Here is a 22,862-nt window from a genome sequence, read left to right on the forward strand (position 1 = left end):
CCTACACATAAAGGGCTCCACCACTGTAAATGAGATTTTACTACATTATAGCATGAAAATATAGCAGCTGGCTGGAGAAAAGAAAGGATATTGCTACAATAACCTTCCTCCCCGGCGATAGTTTTCAAAATGCTGGCAAGAACAAAATATCGATGCCATGCCTCCTGAGACTGCTTTCCCTGGATTGGTTCATGGAAATTCAAGATTCACACTAATCATTATTTTATTCTTTAATCACTAAAATGTATAAGAACACAGGAAAAGCATGGTGGGCTGAGAAGAGATGACAGGTTTGTTTCCTTCCTTTTCCAGTCACATGTTGGCCTCTGGATTGAAATCTTAATTCATCTTTTCTACATCAGTCAACATTTTATCTTGAGGCAGTAGCATTTTTATGAATACTTAAAAAAATCCTGAGAGTAATACAATGTACAATTTAGGGGGGAAAATCACCCCATCATTCCACTACCCTGACAGATCTATTATTTTCCTTCTGTATTTCTTTCCCCTCTTTTTGTTACATGCATGCTATTTCATGTTTAGTTGTAATCATAGTGAACATATGGTTCTGAATTCTGCTTCTTCAACTGACAATGACATAAGAATTATTACAGTCTAACCGTGGTTTTTTAAGACTTCAAAAATGATCCAAATGGACATAGCATAATTTATTTAACCATTTCCTCTCTGTCGGACATTTAAAAGTTTTGCTTCTATTATTTTTGCTACTATATATAACAGTGTGAAAGAACTTATTTGTGCTTTCTACAAATTTTGGACGATTTTCCTGTGCTACATTCCTAGAAATAGGGTATTACTATACTTATGGCTCCTTTTACATGTTGAACAATGGCTTTCAAATAGATCTGTATTACATTTCAGGAGGGAAATATGACTACATCTCTCAATGTTTTAGTGATCATATCCATTGGCCTAGAAATTCTACTTCTAAAAAATATCCTACAGAAATACTCTCAAGGATTCACACAGATTTACACATAAATATGTTCACTGCAGTGCTATTCACAATAGTACGATATTAGAAAACACCAAATATTAATCAACAGGGGGTTGGAGAGGTAAATTTGTAGTGCATTCATACAATGGGATAATGGAGGTATTAATACAGTACAATGTCTATGTGAAAAAAGCAAGTTACAGAAAAGTATGTATAGTGTTATGCCTCTTTTTGTTTAAAAGTTAATATACTTATATGTATGCTAATATCCTAATGGAAACAATCTGGATGAAAACCTTAATAGTGGTTATTTCTGAGAGCTGAAATTTCAGGAATTTTCTACTTTCTAAATCAACTACTTTGAATATTAATTTTATTATCATAATGATAAAAGATAAAATATAAAAGAGTAGGTAATACCAATTTCAATGCCAACAACAATGTACAAGTGATATAGTTTTACAACTCCAGGGTTTCTCAATCCTGGCATTATTGATATTTGGGGCCAAATAATCATTTGTTGGGTGGTGGGTGCTGTCCTGTGTATTGAAGGATATTTAGCAGCACCCCTGGCTTCTACCCACTAGATGCCAGTAGCAACCTCCTCCCATTCATGATAACCAAAATGTCCCCAGACATGGCCAAATATCCCCTGGTTGGGGGGCGGGGGCTGCAAAACTGTCCCCGGTTAAGAACGACTGTACTAGACCATTACCAGCAGTAACTATTTTCACTAACAATTTTTTTTCTTGTTAACTGAATAGGTAAAAATGGCCACTAATTTAATATGTATATCTCTGATAATCAGTAAAGTTAAACAGTTTGTCAGCCATGTTTGTTTACTCACACTTATATTTTATAAAATGTAAATGACCCTAAAAACATATTTTAAAGTAGTATGAATTTAGGTCTCAAGGGTAATCATGGTATATCCATTCAGAGGTATACTATGCAACTTAGACTTTATCTCTAACTAGATATGTATGACACTATATCAGTACACACAGCTCTACCTCATACAGCAATATATGAGGGAACCAGTTTCACTCCACCCTCACCTGATTAAAAGCATTAACGTTAACAAAAAAAAAAGTCACTGCTAACCTAACAGGTCAAAAAGCAAACAAAAACAACTTCCAACATAAATTTCAAGAACAGATGTCTTAACCTGTTAATTGCCAAGCAGAAGTCCTTCAGAAAGGGGCCCCCCTCTTTGTAAAAGGCTGTTTCTATAGAATATACATACACATTAGAAAATCATCAAACGGAAGTCAACACAAGGTAGACTATTTCTATCTAACGTACTTTTAGAGGCAAATGAAAGATGATGAAAAACATAACGCCAAGCACTACAGCTAGTGACCTCCCATAGCCAGCAACATCACTGGTTTCCCTTCATCTTTTGGGCAGGAACTCATTTGCTCACTTCTATTAAGATACTCACACAGCTAACGATTCCCCGGGTATGATACTCTTTAAATACAGTCCTTCTCCACCACAGTTCCACCAGACTATGGAATGAGTTAACTCACCGCCTGTGAATCTAGAATAGTACTAGCTATGTACCATCCTTAGGAAAATCGAGGAAAGAATCACTTGAATCGTTCTCTACAAGGCTTAAATTCTCTCACACGACCCTGTTTGAGAAAGGTTGCAACAGAAGGACAAGAAGCCCTTTCCCCTTTGTGAGAAGTGTAATGGAAAGGGCATTCTCTTTCTAACACATTTATTCTTCACCAACACTGATACGTACATCCCCAAGCTCAAAATTTTCCAGTGAGTTTTCTTCTTTTAACACTATTCAACTGTTCTTAAAGTTGCAGGAAATAAGTTACTCTATTAATGGAAAAACTAAGGCACAGGGCACATCAGCTTAAGATAGGACCAGGAAAGAGATTTTTCTGACTCTTATCCATTAGGGCAATGAGGAAGGAATACATATTAGTAAAGATGATTAAGTAGCAGAATAATTATCTAGGATGGCGAATTGATGCTAAAAGTAACTGCCTGTACCCTATTCTCTTCGTCTGGTAGCACTGATGATCTTACATGTTCTTATGTGCTGAAAACTTCAACAATCTTTGTAGCTTCATTTTTTTTAATAACACGTAAGTTATAACCACACTATCCATTTCTTCCTCCCTTCAAACAATAGAAAACTTTTACTTTGCACCTATCATCCTTGAAGGTACATACATTTAGTATCAATATTAGTTCTAGGCTTTGAGCTTTATTTCTTAAATTAAATTTACATTAGTTGTAGACAGCTGCAAAAAAATCTGGCAATAAATATGGTGGAGGGGGTAGAATTTATATACATTACATTCACAAAAGAAGATTTGATCTTTCGCACATCTTCATAAACAACATTTAAGGGATTAGTGTTACATCTCAGAAAGGATAATTTTCCACTTTGAAGTTAGACAATGGGGGCAATCAAGCTGTGCAAACCAGAGTCAGTGACTGATTACTCTTTTATAGTTAATGAAGTGGAAATTAAGAGAAATAAAAGTAAGGAGGAAAGGTGAAGGGGTTTTACTTCTCTCTTGTAGAAAGTTCTGGTGTGGAGTAAAGGCAACTGTCTATAGGGTTAGATATTTGCTTAGTAGGAGTGAGGTGGCAGGACTGAGTTCCTCAGAGGTTCAGACCCATTCTTTCACCTGCAAACACCTTCTGGTAGCATGTATAGTAATTTCTACAATTAGATTAAAATATTGCTCATTTTCATTGTCTTTAAAAAGTATATTATTTAACACTTATAAAAATTAAAAAGTTTCTGAAATGATTATGTTAAATAAGAGAAATATGAATTAAACTATGAGGTATTTCTCAATCATCAAATTGGCAAAGATACCAAAGCCTGACAAATACTCTGTTGGTGAAGCTGTGAGGAAACAGGCACTCCCACAATTTGGTGGTTAAAATGCAAAATAGCATAATACGTTTGACAGGCAATTTAGCAATGTAACAAAATTACAAATGTATTTACCCTTTAAGCCACTCATCTCACTTCTGGGAATTTATCCTACCAATATACCAGTGCATGTATAAAACAGGTTAAGTTCAAGGTTAATCACTGCAGCATTATTTGGGATAGCAAAGAATTGAAAACCCTTTATGATTCCACCAATAGGAGACTGATTAAATAAACTATAGTACAGTTCATAGAATAATATGCTCCTGCAAACAAAGAATGAGAAAATTCCTTGTTTTGATACAGAAAGATCTCCAGAATATAGTTATGTGACAGAAAGTCAGGTAGGTATAGAACATATACAGCAGGCTACTTTTAAAATAAGAAATAAGAGGCAAATAAGAATATTTATTCATATGTGTGCTTACATTTGAATAAAGAAATACTAGGATACACAAGAAACTAATAAAATGGTTACCTATATAAGGGGCTACAGGGACAGGTGGATGAGGACAGGAGTAAGAATGTGACTTTTCAATGTATACCTTTCTATATCGTTGTGATTTTTGAACCATGTGAATATATATCTACGCCAAAAATTTAATTTGATGAAAAACTAAAATGTCCATGTTATAATGTTAAAACTGAATACAAAATTATACATACACTACAATCACAACTATGTAAAAATACTATGCATAGAAAAAAAAAGAATTTTTAAAAATGTCCTAGAATGTTTACAGTAATTGTCTTTAGATGTCAGGAGTACATATCATTTTTTCCCTTCCTTTTCTTCCGTGCATTTTCCATGTTATCTATAAGTATATATTTCTTCAAGAGGAAAAAAATGCTTCAGTTTTTCAAATGTTTCCATTCATAATGCACTTCACTCAATAAGTGACTTTTGGTTCTTAGAACCCTAACATTCAATATACAGAATATAATAAGAAAACAAACACTTACGAAGATAGCACTATGGCAACAGCATCATTGAGGACACTTTCACCAAAAAGAAGTGCATAGAGTTCAACGTCAACTTGAAGCTCGTGGAATATGGCAAGAACAGTCACTAGCAAGTAGAAAGAGTCAGAGGAATATTAAGACATTACAAATATAACATTTTTCCCTCCACAGATGATCGTAATAGCTATTTATAAATTCATTTCTTCATCTCAGAATTCAATCCTAATAAACATTCTCTTACCATATCAAAGATTTAGTAATTTTATGTCAATATTTTTCTTTTCCATAGCTGTGTAAGTGTAATATCTCCCTTCTCTCTCTTACAAACAGCTAAAAATAACCTTGGAGGACTGAGTTGGCCTACATTCTTCATGCAAATGCTAATAATCTTGTCTTGTACATTTCTTTTCCATAAAAAATACATGCAGAATTTCTTACAGACCAGGTGATCATTAATCTTTGATGAAGAAAACTATTATGAAAAGCATTTCCTGCTGCAAACTTCATTTTTTCCTCGGAGCCTTACAACTCACTTCTATTTGACTTGCAAATTTCAAGCACACCAGTTTAGCAAAGACAGTAGGAAATGAAAACACAAGTTTGGTTTTCGGTTGGGATAAAATTTATGACCAGAATTACAGCTTCTATATTTAACTTAATAAGAATCCAATCATCAGGCTATTACAGCTTGAGAAGAAAAAAAAAACCTTCTCTTAGGAAACAATTACATGAGAATTCTTAGAAAATCAGAAGAGACTGAAGTTGCATTATAACTTTAATTGCTGAGTCACGTACAGCTCGCTTGCTAAATAAACCCAAGCAGACATGAAAGATTATTATAACCAGAGTTGGGAGAGCCTCTTCAAATGCCAACCAAAAAACAGGAAGCCTGTATTTTAAAAGATATAGTTTCTACTGCAAAGCATTTCATCTGGAAGATCCTGATATCAAAGCTAACCAAGAGAAGGAGAAAAGGAGGGCAGGAGCAATGCTGTAGAATTTTAAAAAGAGAACCTATGGCTCATCCTTCTATCAAGTGAACAATTGCAAAATAATAGAATTATTATATGGGCAAATACCTATATAATTCAGAAGAAATATAACTATCCAGCTGTATATAAGCAGAACAATTTTGCTTGAGCCATCCAGGCAATACTCCTACCAAAACAAAACCAGTTTTAATTAATGTAGCCAGTCGAACTGACTCAGGTTTCTCATAGATTTTGAAAAGTCGAGGACCTTGCTTCTAGTAAGAGAACACGGAAAACAGAGACCACTGGCTTCCTGCAAAAACCATCCCACCTTCATACTGATAATGGGAACAGCTACAAACAGTAAGGTGGCAGCCCTGACTATCTTTAAGGAAGCGATTTGCTTTTCAGTTCTAAAAATGCCAAACTATACAAATACCTCTCTAAAATGTCCTCTGAGCTTCTAAAATCATCTCCTGTAGAGTACAGAGCATATTTTCCTATTTTCTATAACATCCTGTGTTATCAGAGTTAACATAGGAATTCAGAGATAACCTTTGACTATGCTGGATGATAATTAAAGAAGATTATTAACTTACAAGGTCAAAGGGTAAAAGAGAACAAACCTCTACCAAGGATCTAAAATCTAGCATCAGTAAAAGAAAACTTGCATCCTTAGTTCAAAAAATGCAGTCTCTGCTCTTCAGCCCATATATTCTCTAAGTTCTTAATCTGAATGTAGCTGTGAAGCTCACCAATACTATATTAGAAAAACTACAATCTAACTCATCTAACTCAATACAATTAAATTCATTCTCTAGTTATGCTAATATCAAAACTATTTTATAATCTGAAAGCCAATTTTATAAAAACAATTCTTTAATGTATATTACTGCCCACCAATGACCCCAAATCACACTTGTTCTAGCACAACAGCCTTCTAACAATCATTTTAAAACTTTTTTTCTTACTCTTAAATGCAGATAGCTGAATGTAAACAGATTTTTAGGGATCTGTTTTCTAGAAGCTTGAAAGGAAATGTATAATTATTACCCATCTTAACTAATATAGTTCATCTTCTATACCCAGTCACTAGGGATAGAGACCAACCTGAAATTCTGAAGAAAATACCTTACGGCCCTCATTTAAACATCATCAAATTGTGGACTAGTAATAGGAAATACAGTAAAAAGAAAAAAAAATGTGTGCTTAAGCCAAAAGGAGCCATTAATTTTGTTTTTTTCCTCCACAGTTGGAAAGTATAGTAAGATGGGGAGTACCTAATCCTGAATTCTACACCTCAAAGAAATACGTACATGTGTGTTGATGGAAAACCACTGTACAACTTAAGTACTTAAGCTCCACACTCATGTAAAACATACCTGGATCAGTTGCTGATACAATGGCACCAAACAGCAGGCAATCTGTAAAGTAAAAATCTCCCGCAAGTTGTCCAGTTACTTTCATCAGTGTTACACAGCCATACATTATTGATCTGTTCAATAAACATATGTCTACTTTAGAAAAAAAATCAACTGTTAAAGAAGTTACAATACAGTAAGAACAGAAAGATGGGTCTACTGTAGTACTTTGTGACTAATCCCAAATTTACTGCATGTGATTTAAATATGGTAATGCCTTAGCCTTAAGGAAAATTCAAACAACTTATCTGTGTGAATACATTTTACTGCAAAAGTTCTTGGACTCATTCGAGAATACAATACTGCAGAAGTCAAATATGTATTATTTTAAAATGATAATTTGAAGGCTAAAAGTGTTTTAAGCTTCAAGTACTTACCCAATTACGAAACAAGAAATTGCGGTTCCAAGAAAAGCATACGCTAAGATAGACCCAAGGTTTCGAAAGAAATGTCTCTGACAGAAAAAAAAAAGTTACACTGTGTTAGAATACTCACCAATTATTTAAAAAAGAAAAGGTTTTCTATTCTAGTGTGCTATGCTCATATTAAATGCATTATTCATTCAAGGAAATAAGTAAGAGAAAGAATTTTTGTATGGGCATAAACTTCAGCATGTCAAAAGGATAGGAGAGGAGGGAGGAGGGAGGGGAACCTGGAAGGAACTGCCTGTTTCTGAAGGTGTCAAAGATGATAAAGCCCATGGAGTTTAAGACTGTTCAAAGTATATGAAATACAAAAGCACTTACTCTTTTCAGACTATATCCCGCATAAAATATGATAGGAGGAAGTAATATGTTGAAAAATACTTCTGGATCAAAAGTAACCTGTTAAAATAAAGAGTTCTTTTAGATGAATTCCCTCAGAAGATTTCTTATTACATTATCAAATGAGCAAAAAGAAAAAAAGATTAAATGTTAAACTGGCAAAAGGCAAGAATATTACCACTGTGGTAAGTGAAAAATATTTCATATAGGATAGCTGTTATTCCACTTCTCAACCAAATGACAAGGAGATGATAGCGTTGGAACAATCAGTTAAGTCCTATCTGTGCAAAGTATCTTAAAATATTATGATAGCAAAAATTTTTTAAATAAGAGAAAGTATGAACATGTCTGCTTTAAATAAGAGACCCAAAACTGGTAACATGAAATTTGGGGGTACAACATTGTTGTTGGCAAGAGGAAACAGACTTCTTGCATAGGTAACATCTCTAAAGGTATATAACATAATATTGTGGTAAAAAGTTTCTGTCAGATTTCTAGTCCTGACAGCCCATTCCTTTTTTTTTTTTTTTTTTTTCGCGGTACGCGGGCCTCTCACTGTTGTGGCTTCTCCTGTTGCGGAGCACAGGCTCCAGACATGCAGGCTCAGTGGCCATGGCTCACGGGCCCAGCCACCGCTCTGCGGAATGTGGGATCTTCCCAGACCAGGGCACGAACCCGCGTCCTCTGCATCGGCAGCAGGTGGACTCTCAACCACTGCGCCACCAGGGAAGCCCCAGCCCATTCCTTTTAATACCTATTCCCTATAATAATACAGATGCCCCCTTCTGTTCATAAGGCTGTAGTATTTGACATGAACACAGAGCAGCTACACATACTCATGCTAAAATTTCATTTCCTAGAACTTTTAAGGAACTGGAATTTTCCACAGGTGGAAAAAAAAAAACTCTTGCTGCAAAGTAAACTGTAAGTTCATATGAAATTTTTAAAAGCATTAAAGATGGTCAGGAATACAACCAAGTAGCTATAAAAGCCACGTCCTGCCAATGTAGAAGGCAGAAGTGCAGGCAAATGGCCAAGGGTGGGCGAAAACAAAGACATGAGCAAAGAGGCCCTGAGAAGCTTCAGGATGGCAACTATGGGGAGGACAGGAGAAAGCAGCTGCAGGAATGTCTGGAAGCCAGTAAGACTGCAACCCAACCTACATCAAGCTTCACGCACACCGTGGTACAGTACCTGATACTCAGGCTGAGGCCCCTGAAGTTGTGCCAGATTATGAGTCAAAGAAAGATTAACTTGTGCTCAGCACAGAACACAATCAAGGCAAGAAAGAATTCAAAAAAATATTAATGGAATATTTTAGGTATTATCAAATAAACTCAATGTGCTAAAGTACTATAAAACTCTAAGGGCCATAAGCAAATTGAAAGAAACACTTATAAATTCTGCTTCACTCAATACTGGTCACCATTTATTACAACTGTAAACATTACAGAGTGAAACCAAAAGGGTTGTAGTACTTAGCCTCAATCAGAAAAGCAAACTATAGACATGTCAATTTCCTTAGCCTTGCATTACATTCGTTAATTGAGGTTTTACTCCATTTGAAAAGACTGATTATTCTAAATATCATTAAAAATGCATTACTTTTCTCCTGAATCACTTTGCTGCTATTATATACCTTAAAAGAAAATCCAAAGATTCCCTTTAACGAACAACTTACCTTTCTAAGCATTTCATTATCTTGAACGTTATTGAGCTCATGTGAACTGATCTCTCCTTTCAGCGTATACTCATAAAATTTTCCACTAACATTTACCAATAAGGTAGTTGGGCTTGACTGCACTTCACAGCTCAGGGTCACATTATTCACATCACTTGGAACATGAATGCCATATCGAAGCACAAGGCCCACCAAAAGACCTGGAAATAATAAAAGAATAATATAATCTCTTCTTTCAGACAGAGACTACTTCTTTTGTACCCCACACATACCTTTGAATTGATAACAGAAAATCTCTTATGATAGTCCCTTGTGATTCTAAACTCATTTTTAGACCAAATGAAGTTACATTTTAAAGTATTACTAAATTCACAAATCTAAGAGTTCGATATTCATATAAGCCAGTGGGACAGGAAGGGAAAACATTCCCTAGGGTAACAACGTGTATCATTGCATCCCTAGATCAAGATATAAATAAGTGATTCGGAAGGTAACAAAATGAGGAAATACCTTCAAGTCATCTGTACACAGAATATGCTCCAAGGTGTCCCAACCTAACTGTGTAATCATGTTAGAAATGTGTTTACCACCTCCATCCGTCAATTCACAAGACTTAAACACATGCATTTCTCAAGTTATTCCTAAATCACATGGCTGGCCAAATAACACAAATTTTACAAATTGGAAAGTCAGTAATTTTTCTAGATTGATTGAGTTCTTCTAATACTAAAAGGTCAGATTTTAATTTTAAAATATGTTTCAAAATCAAAACATGGAACAGAAGTCCTGACTTTGACATTATGATGTCAATGTATTGCTGGAATTTTACTTAGATCATCATATTGACATTCAAATATGCACAATGATCTAGGTACTATAAACCTATACTGATCAAAATGTTTAATAATGATTTTATTGAGATACAATTCTATACCACAAAGTTTAACCTTTTAAACTGTACAATTCAGTGGCTTTTAGTAAATTTGCAAAGTTGGATATTGATCATTACTATCCAATTCCAAAACATTTTCATTGCTCCACAAAGAAACCCTAGACCTATTAGCAGTCACTCTCCATTTCCCCTACCCCGACTCCCATCCCCTGGCAACCACAAATCTACTTTTTCTCTATATAGATTTGCCTATTCTGGACATTTCATATAAGTAGAATCCTACAATATGTGACCTTTTATGTCTGGCTTCTTTTACTTAGCGTAATGCTTTCAGGGTTTATCCATATTGCAGCATGTATCAGTGCTTCATTCCTCTCTACGGTCAAATAATGTTCCAGTGTATAGATATACCTCAATTGCAAATTGAACTCAAACGTCTGGAACTTTCCTTAACTCCACTATTAGTGGCATTTTACCTTCCTGTCTCCTTTCTCCTTTCTCTTTCACCCTAACCAGTCAGCCTTTCTTTTAATATATGTGAATGGACTACTATGCTAAGTAGGCCCCTGGGATTCACAGATGAAAACAAGGTCCCGCCTTCAGGGAGCTCTCAGTCCAGTTGGTGAAAACAGACTGAATAAACAATTATAACACGATATATGTGTATGTGTGTGTGTGTGTGTGTGTATAAACACACACACACACACACACACACACACACACACACACACATATATACAAGGTATTATAAAAACAGAAAAGATGTACCTAAGCAAGCCTGAGGGAGTGGGACATTAGTAAAGTCCTTCCAGAGGTTTCACCTAAGCAAGTAACAAAGTAAGAGAAAATGGTTTTCCAGGTAGGAGGAATAGTAGTACATACCCAGTCAAGGAAGAGTGAGAAAACACAGCCCGTTTAGGGAATCATAAATAGTTCACTATGGCTGGGATATAAAGTGGCAAGAGTTGAGGTGTGAAAGACTGGCAAGGGCTGAACCACAAGAGACCTCACATGTTGGGGAAGGGAGTGTAGACTTTGTCCTGAAAGCAAAAGGAAGCCACAGAACCACAGATGTCAAAGGGCTTGACATCAGATTTTTATTTTACCAAGACTGGTCTAGACTACAGAGGTTCAGAAAGGCCAGATAGAAGGCCACTGAGGTGATCCACGCACTAAGAGTGCAGGGCCTAATCTAAGAGAGCAGAGATAGGGAGAGAGGGGGATTTTTTTTAGAAAGTATTATCTTGTAGAAGGATGTGGTGACTGACTGGACTGGGAGCAAGGGAGATGAAAAACTAAGAGGAACCTAAACTGACTTGGCAACTAGGTGGGTAAGCTGGCCTAGGCAATCAGGGGGGCAGGGGGCCAGTCAGTGGGACAGGGAACAGATTTACAGGGGGAAATGCGCAGCTCAGTTTCGGACATGTTGAGTTTGATGTACCTGTGACACATGCACAGCTGAGTATGTGGGATCCGGACCTCAAGGAAGCGGGTGGATCTGGACTGGAGATACACACTTAGCAGTCATAAGATGGTTGAAGTGAAGCACAGATGGGATTACTCAGGGAGCAAACAAAGCGGGAAGAGGACTATGGATACATGCTCGGAGTTTTATGCCAAAATTAAGGGGTTGGTAGAGGAGGAGGAGATGATGAAGGAGTCTAAGAAAGAAAAGCCACAGGAGTAGGAAGAACAGAGGAGGAAGTGGTGAAAACTAGCAAATGCTGCAGCAAAGTCGAGGAAGACAGGCATTAAGTGTCCATTGAGTTTGGCAACAAGGAGGTCATAGGTGACCTTGCTAAGAGCAGTTTGAGTGAAGAGGTGGGAGCAGAAGCCAGACCAGAGTGGGAAGTGATAAAGCAGAAACGGGGAGTGTGAGAGCAGTAGTTGGCTGAGAAGGGAGGAGGAAGCAGAGATGAAAGATCCTTCTCGTCAACTTACAGTCACGTGTATTTTTTTTAAGTGAGGAGCAACGAGTAACTGGTATACAGTACAATGACATCAACTCTAAAAAACGTTTTAACAAAGGTTCAGGTTTAAAATAAATGAAAGATAAAATATTTGCAAATCACATCCTGATAAGGGGCTAATATCCAAAATATATAAAGAACTCATACAACTCAAAAGCAAAATAACAATCTGATTAAAAAATGGGCAGAGGATCTAAATAGACATTTTTCCAAAAAAGACACACAGATGGCCAATGGTACATAAAAAGATGCTCAATATCACTAATCATCAGGGTAATGCAAATCAAAAGCACAATGAGATATCACTTCACACCTGTTAGAATGGCAATTATAAAAAAGACAAAAAACGGCAAGTGTTGGCAAGGATGTGGAAAAAATAGAACCCTATGTGCTGTTGGTGGGAATGTAAACTGGTGCAGCCAGTATGGAAAAGAGTATGGAGGTTCCACAACAAATTAAAAAAAGAGCTACTATATGATCCAGCAATTCCACTTTTGGGTATTTACCCAAGGAAAATGAAAACATTAACTCAAAAAGATATATGCACCCTTATGTTCATTGCAGCATTATTTACGATAGCCAGGATATGGAAACAACCTAAGTGGCCACTGATGGATGAATGGATAAGATGTGGTACATATACACCATGGAATATTATTTAGCCATGAAAAAGAATGGAATCTTGCCATTTGAAACAACATGGATGGAGCTCAAGGGCATTATGCTAAGTGAAATTAGTTAGACAAAGAAACACAAATACCATATTCTCTCTCTTATATGTGGAATCTAAAAAAAAAATCAACAACAAAGCTCAATAGATACAGAGAACAGATTGGCGGTTGCCAGAGACATGGGGACGGGGATGGGAGGTGGTAGAAATGGGTGAAGGGGGTATAAATTTATTTAAAATTTAAAAATAATAAATGAAAGATACACTTTGAAAATATCTCACCTCCAAAAAAAAAAAACAAAATTAAAAAGTGATGGCTGGATATCAACCGTGTTTGATAAACATAACCTGGGAGAGAAAAGGCTATCACTCTATAGTCATCCTGCCCATATGATACAGGAACAGCTCTTTTCTCTACTATCTCACAAGACCTTCTAATTAAGATGTTCAGTAGTACTAAGTTGTCCCATTACATTTATGTGTAAAGATCATAGTTAAGCTACTACAAACAGTAAAAATATCAGCATAAATTCTTTCCATATCCCCAAGCTTGACTGTGTAAGGAAGAGTACCCACTGGTTCTACCGTGCCCTGACCCAATGCTGAAATGTCACTGGGTGCCCTGAGGAGGGCTCAGCACTTGGACAAATCTGAAACACACACCTTGGCAGTTAGAACACCAGCAAGGAGAATAATTACTTAGGTTGGAAAAAATCAAGATCCTTTTATTACAGCATCAGACAGCTGAAAAATTGGAATTTCTTTGAATATAGTTGACAGATCAAGTTAACTTGGGTTCTGTGAAAGGTCAAATCCTAATCACGGAGTTAAAGCAATTCTCACTAAACAGAAAGTACACAAAAGGAGTGCTTTGTTAAGGGGATAAGGCAGAAAATTCTAGCCTCCTACATAGACAGAGGCACAAAAACTACTGATATCATGAAATTTAAAATTACCACTAACAGGCAACAAAGAGTACAACCACAAAGAGATATCTTTCACAAAACAGAGAAGTCCCATTCTTCCTACACATTCCTGACCCTCTTGTGCTAGAGACCCTCCCAGGGATACAGAACTCAGTATCACCCAAGGCCGCAACACTGTATGAGTCTCACAGTGGAAATTGGTTTTCTAATGGATTTCAGCACATTCTTCCAGATTATCACACTAGAAGCCTCTAATAGTCAAAAATATGGAAGGAACATCACTGGGGTGTTGAGTGTGGCCAAAATTGATAAGATTTCTACAGATTAAAAAGTGTATGTATGTGTGTGTGTGTGTGTGTATTTATGTGTGTGTGTATATTGTGTGTATGTACATATGTAACACTTACCTACTTCTTGAAGAATGCTGTTAGATTCTGTCTGAAAAGCTAATTGAACTACTACAAATCTCTCAGTCATTATTTTCTCATCTATAAAATGGGGATAAATGACTTGCCCAACATTATTTGGCATTAAGTGGCAAAACCAGAACTGAAATCTGGGTTTTCTATTTCCAAAGTCTCTATAATTTTCTAATCACCTCCTTGCTCTCTCATCACTACTAACTTGCTCTCTGGTGGTCATGTCTCCATTCTCTCATAAGCTTCCCTCACAACTCACCTCCAAAACCCCTGTAACTTTAAGTGTTAACTCCCTTCATATCCAACCTTATTAAATTTAGTACAGTAGAGTGTAGGAGAAAACGCACAAGTTTGGAAGGCAGATAGAAGTATGAATTCTGGTTCCATCAAGTTCTAGTCTGTGATCCCAGGGTACATAACTTCTCACTGAACCTCAGTTTCCTCATATGTAGTGATGATAATACTAACCTGTTTTGTCTTTATACATAAGTTTTACCTCTTCAACATGAGGCAATATGGTTCAAGGGGCTAAGAGAATGGGGCTCCTGAGGCCGACTGACTGTGTTTGAATCCTGCCTTAATACTTACAAGTTATGTGACTTCAGGCAGGTCATTTAACCTCCCTGTGCCCCAATTTCCTCATCTGTAAAATGGGAAAGATAATAGTATCCATCTCACAGGGTCGTTATGAGGTTTAAATGAGATGATATTTGTTGAGCATCTAAGCAGTGTCTAACACATTATAATGCTCAATAAACACTACCTATTCAGTCACTAGATTGTAAGTGCTTTGTGGACAGGGATGATGACTCATATCTGTATTTCTTATCATATCGCATACATCAAAGACACTTAATATATATTTACTGATAAATCGCATTAGTTAAACCTAGGACTCTGGATGCTGTAGTTTAAGGCATAATAAATATTGCTTCCCTGTCTTCTGCTTTTTATACCATCTGTAAGCACACTGCAGTGAGTGATCACTTTTCAGACTTACTAACGGTGACTCACTTTTAAGCTTCTTAAGCAAGCTTGCCCAATGAACAGAACACTTGGGTGCTTCAACATTGTAACTGGGGCAATTAGGCTATATTACAATCTAGAAACTGACCACATTGGCAACTTAATCTCTCTCTCTCTTTTTACCCTGGCTTCTCAAAAAAATAAAGGAGAAGCTTATTTTAAGTAGTATTTTTCTGGGATTTAGATAGCTAAATCATCAGTGGGCTGAAACTTGGAGGTCTGGACATTCCCAGAGTAAGAAGCCCTTTCATCTGGAAGTCAAGCTGAAAAATAAAGGTCTTCAAATAATATATTAACGTAACAGCTATAATGGTACAAGAGTCATAAAAATAGGTAAATGGCAGATGGTAATTAGGATTAGAAAATGTCCATTTCCATGGCACTGAAAATACTCTGACCCAGCCCCATCTTTTCTCAAACTGGACTTGGGAGTTGGCCAGGAGGCTGTTCATCCACAGCCCCCATCACCCATATTGAGAAAATGGGACAAGCTAAAGAATGCCAAGTCGTGGCAAATCAACCCAATTTGACTCACAGATAACACTCTTTCACTTTATATTCCACAAGAGATACCCTTGCTTTTCCTTCACAAAATACCAACACTAAGGTACTCCATCACTTTTCATTAACTTAGAAACATCAGGGAAAGCAATCAGTAATCCCACTTTTCTCCTTTAGCCCAAGAGTTAGAGGAGGTTAATGATTATCAACTACCAAGGAGCAAATATTTTCAGGGAAATTCTAAGTCCCTATTTGATTTTTATAAAAAAATACTATACCTGCCTCTTAACTTACAAGACTGAATAATTAGAAGAACTATTCTGAGCCTAACCTGAGAAAATGCAGTTATAACAGCAATAATAATAATAGTATTGCCGCTCTCATTTAATGAGCATTTACTTAGGGGTCAGGTATGAAGCTAAAAACATTTCTTCCTCACAATAATGCTACTATCATTGTTCCTAATTTATAGACGACAGCGTAAGAAGGTAAGGGACTTGCCTAAGATCACACGGAGTTATTGGCATAGTAAGACAGGAACCCAGGTCTGACTCTAAAGCAGGGGTTGGAAATCACAGTGATGGTCTGTTTTTGTATGGTCCAAGAGCTAAGAATGGCTTTTAAATTTTTAAACGTTTACAGAAAGGAAAAAAAAAACAAAACAAAGAAGAAAACGCAACACATTTTCACAACACAGAGATTGATGTGATCCACAAAGCCGACAAAATTTACTCTCTGGTCCTTTACAGAAAAAATCTGCAGACCTCTGGTCTAAAGCCTTACATCTTTAACCACTTCATCACACTATATCTCTCTACAGGAAAGAGGTTTCTGTGATCAGTTCCTTCTCTTAACACTGTAATACTCACTTGGCATTTAATGGAATTTAAGATGCCTTTATTTTCTTTATATGACCTGTCTACCCAAGAAGGATAAGTTCCTTGAAGGTGGGGATCATATACTTCTTTGTATTTTCTGTGCATAACATAGTAGGCTGAGTAGCAAAGGTTTGTTGAGGATAGTAAATAAATCACACACAGGTATACAGAGAAATTATATAGAGATATATAGCTTATCTGGCTAATTTAGCTTAAGGAGCACTGCAAATAGAATGCAAAAAAAAAAAAACCATGAAATATGCAAACCACCCAATATGTCTAAAAACTAAGAATCCTAGGGAGCAAAGATATTTTGCACACAGGCTTAGAATTTTATTACCTTACAAATGAAAAAAATAAGCCTGAGTTCCTGCATTTTCCTGATGGACACAACTACCTTTCCTTGCTATGCTACCCTTGAGCTGCACATTCCAGAAGTCTGTATTTACTGGAAAGGGGCGGGTGTGTGTGTGTGTGGAGAAAGGTCCTTTTGTGCCAAGGCTTCTCCCACCTATCTGCAAGTCTGAGACACAAAGCTCAACAAGCTCATCAGTTTAAGCCTGTTCCAAATGAAGATAATCTTCACTCATGTACTGCACAGAAAGGATTGTTTGTCTGCCCTCATCTCTCCAGCCATATAAGCCTCCGCGGTCATCTTAGATTAAGACAGTCAGCAATATGCATCTTTTCCTCTCATGAGGCCCAATTGCCTCTGAGTCCATGGTTTGATTTGCCCTTCTCTCCTCATGACCAAAAAAATAAAGATAAATAAGAAACCTCGCAAAGAAAGCACACTAAGACACAAGAACTGAAGCCATTTACTCAACGATCTGTCAATAATCTTATGCTACCAGGAAGTCACCCATAATACTGCATATGCGTGGTGCTCCTAATTACTGTTTGGCTGAACTGTCCTGATCATCCTACAGTACAACATGCTGCTGGAAGATCTTTACCTCTTGTCCTCACCGCGGCACGGCCTGAATTAGAAGAGGCAACCATACGTATCCATATCAGATATTACAGGCATAGTACAATACATCAGGACGTCATCAAAAATGTCCTAAGCCTTCTTCGGCTTCTTTCCTGTTCAGGTTTTTACTTGGGGTACACGGGAGTCAGCTTTTCATTCTCAACCTCCAAAGGACAGGGCGTAGCAAGATCTGGGTGATGGGGACAGGTGGACTCTGGCTCCAAAAGAACGCCAGATGCTGAGCAGCAGAGATACTACTGCAGCTTCAAAGGACCTTAAACGAACTGACACCCAGAGAAATGGATAGCTATGCTGGCTTCCCCTCCCCCAGTCCTCAGCCCAATCTGAGACACCGCACCCACTCCCTTCCCATCCTCAGTCCCGGGTCCCGAGCTCGGTAGGCAGAGGCGGAGGGGGTGGCGGGTGCGGAAGAAAAAGGGGGTGGGGTCGGAGGAAAAAAAGGTGTGGACCGGCAGAGGAAAGGGGGGGCGCGAGGCGGAGAAAACGGGGGGCGAGGCTGAGGAGGAAACGGGGTAAGGCAGAGAAACGAGGGGCGTAGCAGAAAAAAGGGGGGGCGAGGGGGAGAAACGGAGGTGGGGGAGAAAGACGAGACGGAAAATGGAAGGAACTGGAAGGGGAGCCGAACGTAGGCCGTGCAGGGCCAGGAGAGGAGGCGAGGCAGCCGGGGACCAGAGAAGGGGGAGAGCGCCAGGGGCGCACACGGTCTTGAGGCACTTGCCATAAATCATAGCCAGGCCGGTTTCGTGCAGGAAGCGGGCCCGGCGGTGTTTGAAGAGCCAGATCGTGAGAATGGTGAGCGTGAGCAGCAGGATGAAGATGAGCAGATTGGCGCTGTCCTGCCGGTGGCTCTCCTCAGCTTGCTTCTCTGACACGATCTCCTCGTCCATGGCTCTCGCTTCTCCGCCAGCGCCGTCCGAAGCCCCGGCCCAGCCAAAGACTCCCACTGCGAGGAGCAACCAGAGCGGCCGCGTGAGCCGGCGGGCCCGGGGGCCACTGCCGCCGACGCCGCGGCGGAGGGGCGCCCGCAGCCAGCCGCGCCGAGCCATGACTCCCCCCGCCCCCCAGCCCGCTCCTCACCCGCAGTCGCCCGCTGTCGGACCACTCCCCGAGGCCTCACGGGAAAGGGGCGGGGCCCCAGGGAAACCTCCGGAGCGCGCGCCGCCGCCGCCGCCGCCGCTCTTAAAGGGGACGCGACACTCCCAGCTCGCAGGGCCCCAAGCCTTTGGCCTTCTGTCCCCCACTGCACCAGCTCCCGGCTCAGGCTCCGCTGCCAGGCAATGAAAGACCGTCGAATCTAGCCCACTGCCTTCTGGAAAAGAAACCTGGGCTCAGCGTAATCAAAGCGTGGCAGATTGCGCTGTGTCTAGTTCGATCCTATTCTTAGAGCTCTCAGGGGAATCGATCTTTCATAACCCATCTCAATATTGTCCCCCAGTGTCTCTTAACAGGATAAGAAGTTGTCCTCTTGGGAAGGGCCTAAATCTCCATCTGTAATTTAAATCGGAATCTGCTTGGTCAGCACTGTAGTAGTTCACAAATAATTGACTCAAAGGCAAGGATTATGTGTGTGTCTGTGTGCTCGGTTTTCTTTACACGTAAATTACCTGGTGTGAGTCATCTCTTGCAGATAAACTCTTCAATCTCACAAAGATTCAATCGGTTTGTGCTCAGATTTACCCGTGCTCCAAACACTCCCCTCCCTCCCCAGGAAGAAATCTTTTCTGCTGTGATCAGTTTCTCCTCCCCCTCTTGCTCCTTTTCCCTTCTATCTTAAAGCAGATTTCCCCAGCTCAGAAGCCACCTTTGACACCATATCTCATCTCTCTTCCTCAAAGGGCATTTTCCCTGTTCTCAGCCTCTCAACCTTGCACACCAGAATTCTCACAGTTCTCACCTCTTTGAGAACAGCGGGTTTCTATTTTCTCCATTCTCCTCAGATCACTCATTAGTCTTTGTGGGCTTTTTGTTCCCTCTAGACTTTCTCTAGAATGTTTCATTTCTACCTCTGCAGGAATGAACTCCAGATCCCAAGTCCTGACCTGCCACCCTCCCTTCAGGCCTCTACCTGTTGGATGTTGAGCATATCCTGCTGAGGCTCCTACCAATCTCCAAAACTAAAAATGTTTTTAAATGAGCTCATTTTACCCCTACCGACATATAGTCTTTCTCAATTCTTTCATACCATTGATGACACTAGCTATCAATCCAATTCCTATCATTCTGCCTAGAAGTCATGATTCTCAAAAGTTTTGGCCACGTTAGGGCCGTATAACCTCTTTGCTAAGGCAAACGACAACCAGGCAACTCCCAGCTGTCCCAGTGTGGATTCACTCCCATTAACCAGCTCATTAAGTTCTGTGAGGATGGTGAGCTAAAAAAAAAAAAAAAAGTGCTGGAATGGTGCTTAAGTCCGAGTTCTATCCCTGTCGGGTCAGGAGCTGTGCCAGTGACTGAGCCCAGTCTCTCCTCTTAGTCCTGGGTCTGCCTGTCCCTTCCCAACCTCATGGCTGCCGGTCCCCTATACCCTGCCTCCAGCCTAACCTCACGGCCTTGTGTGAACAGGGCTGGGCTGTGTAGAGACAAGAAATCCAAGTGAGGATCCTTCCCAGTCTCCCCACTGCCCCCCCTCCCCAGGCCTATCTCTGTCACCCCAGAAGACCTAGCGAAGGAGTATCCCCGCTTCTTCAGGCCTAACCACCCAACCCAAGACTGTTTTGCCCCGGCACAAAACCATTTTTCATTCTCCTAGTGTTTGGAGCTCAAGAAAAAACCAAAACAAAATGAAAGTCACAGATTGCTTGCCTGGCAGGAGTTAACAAACGTCTCCAAGCTCCAGACTCTACCTCTGTTTACTGGCCCCAGCGATTTAGTATCCCCACTCTCACCCTTTCCCCAGCAACCTCGTTAGAACAGAGTTCCAGGAGGAATCTTGAGAGGCGGATAATTTTATCAGGCAGGCCAACTCCATGAGCCCTTGGCTCCCCTCAGAATGTACTTCTTTCTCAACCCAACAGTGCCCTGTGTGCCTCTCGCCCTCCAGTTTCTCCTCTCACTACTGCTGCCCCCTGCCAAGCCTTGTCATGTGCTTTCTGGAGTACCCTCCACTAGGAACAAACTGCCCAGCCCTCTCAGTTGCTGCACTGATGCCCTCTCCATCTCCTTTTCCCGGTACCTGAATCTTGCTCAGGACATCACAAGCTCTGCCGCTGTTTCAAGTGGAGGCTGCTTAGTTCCTCACCACTCCACTGCCCCCCCCCCCCACACACTCATGCTCACGCTCACGCCCTGTATCAGGTGGCCTGAAGGAGGAGCGGGCACTCCGCTCACTCCCCATTGATTGTTGTTCCAGGCTCCTTACTGCTCCACCCTGCCTCGAAGCGCTAACACCCTCCCCTTTCCCGGTGTTCTAACGACTTCCTGGTCTCTCTCGCACTTTCACCAAGCACTTGGGTATCTGCTTCACAGCTTCCTCTCACCTCCCCCCCAACCCCGCACCGCCCCGCGCCTACCCACCTCAGCCCCGCCTTCGATGCTCCAACAGGTAAGTCACACGGAATTCGAGACTTGCCTCCTTTTTTACTGGGAAAATCAAGATCCTCAGGAAAACAGTCCTCACCGTCCTCACCGTCCTCAGCCTGCAGTCTCCCTTCAATATACCATCAGTGCCCACGCGTTCCTCCTCCCCTCCAGCCTCAGTGCTAGAGCTGTTCCCTCCTCCCTTATGAAACGTAAGCCCCAGTCTACGCTCCGCATCCCGCCACCTCCTTCCTGCCTCTTCTAGGACCTACTCCAACTGTCATCTCCCTCCACCATCTTCAGCGGCTCCTTCTCCACCCCCTTCCTGTTCTCTAAAACCACCTTCAGGTCTCTTTTAAGAAACAGCACCCCGCCCGCGCCCCTCCAGTCCACACACCCCTCTTCTACCGCACCATTTCTCTCCTCCCATTTCTCTCCTCCCGTTCAGACCGAGCTTCTCAAAAGAGTCGTCTATACCGCCGCCTGTTTTGGTATGGCATGCTTTTGACATTTTTTAGTGGTTGAAAAGTAAAATCGAAAGAAGACTGTTTTCTGACACGTGAAAATGCCGGGCAGTTCATATCGCAGTGTCCACCAGTAAAAGTTGACTGGACACAGCTATGCCCATTTGTTCACTGATTGTCTGTGGTAGCTTTGGGACTACAAGGCAGAGTGAGTGGTTGCAAAAGAGACTGTATATTAATCTCCAAAATTTACGAGCAGCTCATGCAGCTCAATATCAAAAAACAAACAACCCAATCCAAAAATGGGCAGAAGACCTAAATAGACATTTCTCCAAAGAAGATATACAGATTGCCAACAAACACATGAAAGGATGCTCAACATCACTAATCATTAGAGAAAGGCAAATCAAAACTACAACGACATATCACCTCACACCAGTCAGAATGGCCATCATCAAAAAATCTGCAAACAATAAATGCTGGAGAGGGTGTGGAGAAAGGGGAACCCTCTTGCACTGTTGGTGGGAATGTAAGTTGATACAGCCACTATGGAGAACAGTATGGAGGTTCCTTAAAAAACTAAAAATAGAGCTACCATTAGACCCAGCAATCCCACTACTGGGCATATACCCTGAGAAAACCATAATTCAAAAAGACTCATGGACCACAATGTTCACTGCAGCTCTATTTACAATACAGGACATGGAAGCAACCTAAGTGTCCATCGACAGATGAATGGATAAAGAAGATGTGGTACATATATATACAGTGGAATATTACTCAGCCATAAAAAGACAGGAAATTGAGTTATTTGTAGTGAGGTGGGTGGACCTAGAGTCTGTCATACAGAGTGAAGTAAGTCAGAAAGAGAAAAACAAATACCGTATGCTAACACATATATATGGAATCTAAAAAAAAATGGTTCTGAAGAACC

General features: G+C 40.0%; 1 protein-coding gene across 2 annotated transcripts in view; it reads right to left on the reverse strand.

Annotated features, from left to right (window-relative positions):
- SLC9A6 (solute carrier family 9 member A6) overlaps positions 1-18,994 on the reverse strand; it is a 52,953-nt gene extending 33,959 nt beyond the window's left edge. For both annotated transcript variants that reach the window (XM_060086700.1, XM_060086701.1), the window contains exons 1-6: positions 18,667-18,994; positions 9,673-9,872; positions 7,974-8,051; positions 7,605-7,681; positions 7,189-7,301; positions 4,836-4,941 (exon numbers count right to left, since the gene is read on the reverse strand). In XM_060086700.1, the coding sequence (XP_059942683.1) occupies positions 4,836-4,941; positions 7,189-7,301; positions 7,605-7,681; positions 7,974-8,051; positions 9,673-9,872; positions 18,667-18,994 (902 nt within the window). The remainder of the gene's footprint in view (positions 1-4,835; positions 4,942-7,188; positions 7,302-7,604; positions 7,682-7,973; positions 8,052-9,672; positions 9,873-18,666) is intronic.
- Between the last annotated feature and the right edge of the window lie 3,868 nt (positions 18,995-22,862).

This window comes from Mesoplodon densirostris, chromosome X (genome assembly GCF_025265405.1).
Source record: "Mesoplodon densirostris isolate mMesDen1 chromosome X, mMesDen1 primary haplotype, whole genome shotgun sequence".
Lineage (NCBI taxonomy): Eukaryota > Metazoa > Chordata > Mammalia > Artiodactyla > Ziphiidae > Mesoplodon > Mesoplodon densirostris.